This window comes from Pteropus vampyrus, unplaced genomic scaffold (assembly GCF_000151845.1).
Source record: "Pteropus vampyrus isolate Shadow unplaced genomic scaffold, Pvam_2.0 Scaffold192, whole genome shotgun sequence".
Lineage (NCBI taxonomy): Eukaryota > Metazoa > Chordata > Mammalia > Chiroptera > Pteropodidae > Pteropus > Pteropus vampyrus.
Genome location: NW_011888973.1, coordinates 1,138,982 through 1,144,633, shown reverse-complemented (window position 1 = coordinate 1,144,633; position 5,652 = coordinate 1,138,982). Strand labels below are relative to the sequence as shown.

General features: G+C 38.9%; 1 protein-coding gene across 11 annotated transcripts in view; it reads left to right on the top strand.

Annotated features, from left to right (window-relative positions):
- IMMP2L (inner mitochondrial membrane peptidase subunit 2) overlaps positions 1 to 5,652 on the top strand; it is a 690,748-nt gene that overhangs the window by 61,204 nt on the left and 623,892 nt on the right. For all 11 annotated transcript variants that reach the window (XM_023537465.1, XM_023537464.1, XM_023537460.1 and 8 more), the window contains one exon: positions 2,664 to 2,767. In XM_023537465.1, coding sequence (XP_023393233.1) covers positions 2,664 to 2,767 — 104 coding nt within the window. The remainder of the gene's footprint in view (positions 1 to 2,663; positions 2,768 to 5,652) is intronic.

Sequence of the window (5,652 nt, the reverse complement as noted above, 5' to 3'; positions counted from 1 at the left end):
ATCACCTTATGTGCTCAGGTGTCAAGGACACAGACATAAGAAACCATTATCAAAATGCTTATGGACTCCTGGAGAGAGAAAAAAGGCAATAATTATAGTCTACATTTAAATAGGCTATGAGAGAAGTAGCCGCAGGTCGTGATGCGGAACTTGGGAATTCTGATCGCTTAGTGGGGTGTGAGGAGTATGATGGAGGTGTTCCCTGTGAGGGCGCCTCGGGGGAGTCGAGTGTTTCCAAGTATGGGTTGACCAGATGGCAGGAAGCGAGAACGAGCAGGACGCAGTTCAGGCCGAAATCTTTGCTCGTATGATGCCCTGGCAGGGCGAGGAGACAATCTGCGCGGAGGGCACCGCCTGCGGTTGAGTCTAACTTGTAGGACCTGTGTGAGTGGGGGACGGCTGGGGCCCTGCAGACCATGTGTGTGTCTTCATTTTTATCTGGAAGACAGTTATGTTGGTGGTGTTGGCAAACTAGTGAAGGATTTTAAGTAGGGGAACGGCTGGATGACGTAAGAGTCCCATCAACCAGTTAGAGCTATGGAAGTTCAGAAGAGCAGGTGGGGTTGGATACAAATTTTACTAGTGGTCACAGCAATGGATAAGAAGTGCATCCTGCTTAGTTATGAGACAGACAGGTAAACGAAAATCACGGTGCGCTAAGCGTGGTCGTGTGAAGTGCTCTGCATTGAGTTTAGAGCCAGTAGCATTGGGACTATATACTTAGGAGTTATCGGTAAATGTGTGGCATTTGCAGTTGAGAATACTGATGGGATTTTCTAGGGAAAGAATTTAAAGACAGAAATGAATGAACTAAAGGTAGAATCCTGGAAGAGAAGAGCAACCTTCATAGGATAATGGCTGAAGAAGAATCATCTAAAATTGTGATTTTAGCTCTGTGGATTGCGACTTATTAGTAGGTTCAAGATCAATATAGTAGATGTGAAATAAATATGGTTTGTTGTTGACAATTTTAAAAACACGGATGGGGGGTTCCATTCCTTAGCACCATGGCCCAACAGAACCCCATGGATTTATCCTACCTTATCGACTCTGCTCCTCATTAGAGATGGAGCCAGAGGGGGAACCGGGGAGAGGGTACAAAACAAGTAATTAAATCGTGATGTAGTAATATCAATAGTGGGAGTTACCGAGAGCTTAAACATGGGTCAGAAAAGGGTCTAAACACATTGAGCGATCTCACCAAGTAAGTTAACACTTGCGAAGCCCTCGGAAGTGTCTCTCACGTGGTGAGCGCTCGGTGCCTGGCTGTTGTCATTAGAACAGGGCACATGGTGAGCTCTCAGTAGGTGTCGGCTATTATCATTATTTAATTATTAATCAGGTAATAGTTATAATCATCACTATTTTACTAGTAAGGAAATTGAAGCATAATAATATACGATCTTCCTCAAGATCCTATAGCTGGAAAGAAATGGAATCATTTCTGAGTTAGGGTGAGATACTGATTAATGTAGATTAATGGTGAGTTACTTGGGTGATTCGTGCTTGAAATATGATGATGGTAGAAAAGATGGGCCATAGGTGAAAGATGTTATGAAAGAAAAAACCTTTAGCTCGATGACTGGTTGGCTATGAGATAAAAAGATAAGTAGGATTTTAAGCTGGTTGACTGGGAAAATGGTAAACAGGATGTGAGAAGATAAGAAAACTTATTTTTTGGTAGGAGACGATGGCAAATTTCATTGAATCATATTGAATGTTATGTCAGACAGTCAAGTGGAGTGACTAGCAGGGAACTTAAAACTAGAGACGGAGATATTTGGGCATCGTCACGGGAGGAAGTTGGGAGAAGCCGTGAGAGCGTGTGAGATCTCCAAGGATAACCAGCAGCTTTCGGCCACAAAATCCTGGGGAGTCAAAAATAAGGTCACGACACGAAACGTCTTCAGTGTCGCCCACATCTGCCCTGCAGAAAATCTACACATAATTCCAGGAGTCTTTAAAAAAGAGCTTGTCGCTGCAGCCGCAGGGACCGGCGTTGTCTGGCGCCCACGGGTTTCTTGTTCCCGCCCGGGTTGCTGTGCCCATATCTTGTCTTGCTGCCACCACCAGCGAAGGTGGAGAGCCTCAGGTGTGGTTTGTCACTGTTCCCACCGCCCCAGAAGTCAGTGGGTCCCCTCCTGATGCTCTCAGGGTCTCTGTAGAGTCAATGGTGGGAAAGCTCACCTGGCTTTTCTAGTTTGTCGCATCACTTGTTCCCTCTGCTCCCTTCCCTTCGTGCGGCTGTCTTCCTGGCGGATCCGAGATGACTCTTCGCCCCGGGTGGAGCGATGCTGTGCAGAGCCTATCTGAATATTCTGTTGGGAGGTTTGATTCCCTTCTTCTTCATTTATTTTTTTAATCCTTAAAGCTTTCCACAGCTCTCCACTGGAGTTTAATACAGATTTGACTATCGAGCACATTTTCCTTTCAAATAAGTATTGGTGATGTGTTTTTTTTTTTTTTTTCCTGGTTCACCTGTGAAGAATCCCGATAAGCCTTTCTGAAAACTCGTCATTTGCAGTTACTGTAGATCAGCAATTTATCGAAAGCGAGCATGTTAGGAATGTTTTATTGCGTTGCACTAAAGCCATGAAGTGCAAGGAACCGTGAAGATTGAAAAATACAAATGATAGATGTGTCCCTTTCTCTTTATTTTTTAGCCTTCTTTGAATCCCGGGGGAAGCCCATCATCTGACGTGGTACTTTTAAACCACTGGAAAGTAAGGAATTTTGAAGTCCAGCGTGGCGACATCGTGTCACTGGTGTAAGTAAATCCGAAATATACTACGTTTGCATATGAATTATAACGATCTGATTTAACTGATAATCTGCTGCGAATACCATATTGTCAATTATTAAATGAATAGGCACATTTAAAATAGAATGTGTTTTAAAAAAATCCATTTTGAAATGTAACAATGCTATCAAAGATTTTTCTTTTATATTTAAAAATATTTCGGTCGATAGACACACTTGGATATGGTGAAATGTGTTGAATGAAATGTGGATTAGAAATTATGGCTCTAAGGTACATGTATTTGGTATTAGTTTGGGTTATTTTGAAATTTTGCATCTTGGAGGCAATCTCTGTTTCTCACGTTTTATTAGTTTGTGTAGGTACAAAATATTTCTAGAAGATGATCATTGTGACATGAAATATATATATTTGTGACATGTATATATAATATATGTATGTATGCATATATGTGTGTGTATATGTGTGTATGTGTGTGCATGGAGGTACATATATCTCAGTAACTTAACTGAATAAAGGAAGTTTGGAAGACAGTATACTGGAGGCTTTTGTTTGGGACCAAAAGGTGGCACTGTTTCTCTGTTAAAGTGTTACGACTGGTCAGGAACATAAATTTTCTTCATCTTCATGTAGAAAGGAACGTCAACGTGTATGTAATTGACACAATGATATAATACGTAGGCCTCGTACTTGCTCGAATGGTTTAGATGTGAGATTTTTGGTTTGTTTTGAAAGTAGATTCACACTGAGAAGACCGCAGCAGAACTTGCCTTATTTGTTCTAGTTTCAGCCACTTCTAAAAATGTTTTAATACGATTCCCTAGTATGCCAATTAGTGCATTGGGATAGCAGTTAATGTAGCAGTTATTGTCATTTATTTTAACTGGTAAAATCCTACCGTTTGGTGAAGACATGCAGTTTATATATCTGATTCTTGAACTGGAATAATTGGTTCTCGTTGGATATTTACAATTGGTGAAAGCAAAAGCATTATCTACTTGTTTATCCTTACCTTTGGCTAGTGCTTCGTGGAAATAGATATTTTACAAATGTGTCTCTGTCAAGCCCGTTCTACCGGGATTCATCTGAAAATATGTTAACTTAATCCGGTTAGTAACTAATGAAATAAATTTGATGGAGCCCTGTGTGGCAGACATCCAGGGGTGGGGATTACATGAATCTCGCGTTCTAGAGTGCTTCCTTTAATGGTAATCTACTCTTCGGCGAATACTTCTGTTTTGTCATTTAGAGTGCAGTTTTTGCCGCCTCCCTAACCCCCTTTGCCATGCTGGGCTAGCCCGTCGTGTACTCATTATTCTTTTGCCTTTGGTTTGACAAGGTTACATCCTCACTTAGTCGATGATGGAGAGGATGCCCACCCAAGTTAAAGAGGTCAACCTATAAGCAGACAATTACGCAGTATTTTTTTTTCCCCGTTAGAAACATGCTGACTATCTCTAAGCAAGTGAATTTGAACAAGTGATTGGGGAAAAAAAAAGGCTCCTTGAAAACCAGGGTTGCATGGTTCATAAAAGTAACCTAGCATATCGTATACTATACATAAAAAGAGAACACTATTCTTTTATGTAACATTAATGTGATTGATATTTATTATATAAATTAATTTCCCAAAACAGATGTTGACAATAAATTATAACTACTTTGGCTGAACTGTATTTTTAATGAATTAATTATGTACTATATTCCTGTCTTGTACAAATAACACATTTTCTTCATAACGTTTTTTGCTAGCAGGAGCTACTTCATAAAAGAATGCTTAGCGATTGGTATGTTTAACAACAAGTAATTAAGCAGTAATTGTGGCTTTTTTTGAGAAACAAAAAGTCTCATATTAAATTCTTCTTTAGCATAATGTAATACTATAAAAGGCACATTTTAAAGTATCTTTTTAGTCTAATGAGCAAAATGCTTTCTAGACATATGCCCTTATATTTTTATATATTTTATAGACTGCCTCATTTGAAAAGATTGATGTTGGTTTGACTAATGTTCAGAATATACACTTAGTTCATGTCAAACACTGAATATTTGCTTTTCTCACAAAATGCATCAGTCTGGTTTTAATGTAGATAATAAATGTCATTACTACATTAGATTAACCTATCTAGTTAAGGAATGTTTAACTGATATATCGGTTAACAAATCTATTGGGAGAGAGATTCCACCACAATAAAGTTTCAAATAATCACATTTAAAAGTGCTTTAACTTTTAATTTTGAAATAATATAAAAGAAAAGTTATAAAAATAGTATAGAGAATTTCCATTTACTCCCAATATATTTTTTAGTTTTATTGAGGAGTAACCGACAAATAAAATTGTAATTGACTAATACAGATACTATATTTTGAATTTATGGTTAAATATAGAAAGTATAAAATACAAATGGATAGTAATAACACATTTCATTGATATATATAATATAAGTAATCTCTGGAAACAAGGTAGTGTGACAACATTAATGATCTGGGAAAAAAATCCCATGTGAGCCAATGCAGCTTCTGCTTTATACTGAAACCCTTTCTCCACTTACCAATTGCCTCTGAGTTTGATTCATCTACAGGCACCCATGCTATAGCGGAACAGGCCGTCCGCTCTACTGCAAGGGGTTTTGTTCAGAGCTGATTGACAGAGGCTGCTTCGTAAGGTGCGGCATGCCTGGGTGCAGGTGGGGGGAGGGGGCAGAGTGGAATATGCTTCTTTGCATCTCTTCCTTATCTTTTCCTGTCACTTTCTTTTGGTAAAACGTTGGTTTCGGTGGAGCTATTGTTTAAGTTTGTTATTCAGTAATGTTAAATCAAAAGGTATATTTATTTAATAACATTACTGGTCACACAAAACATTATTGGCTGTCATCAAGTCCTCAGTATTACTA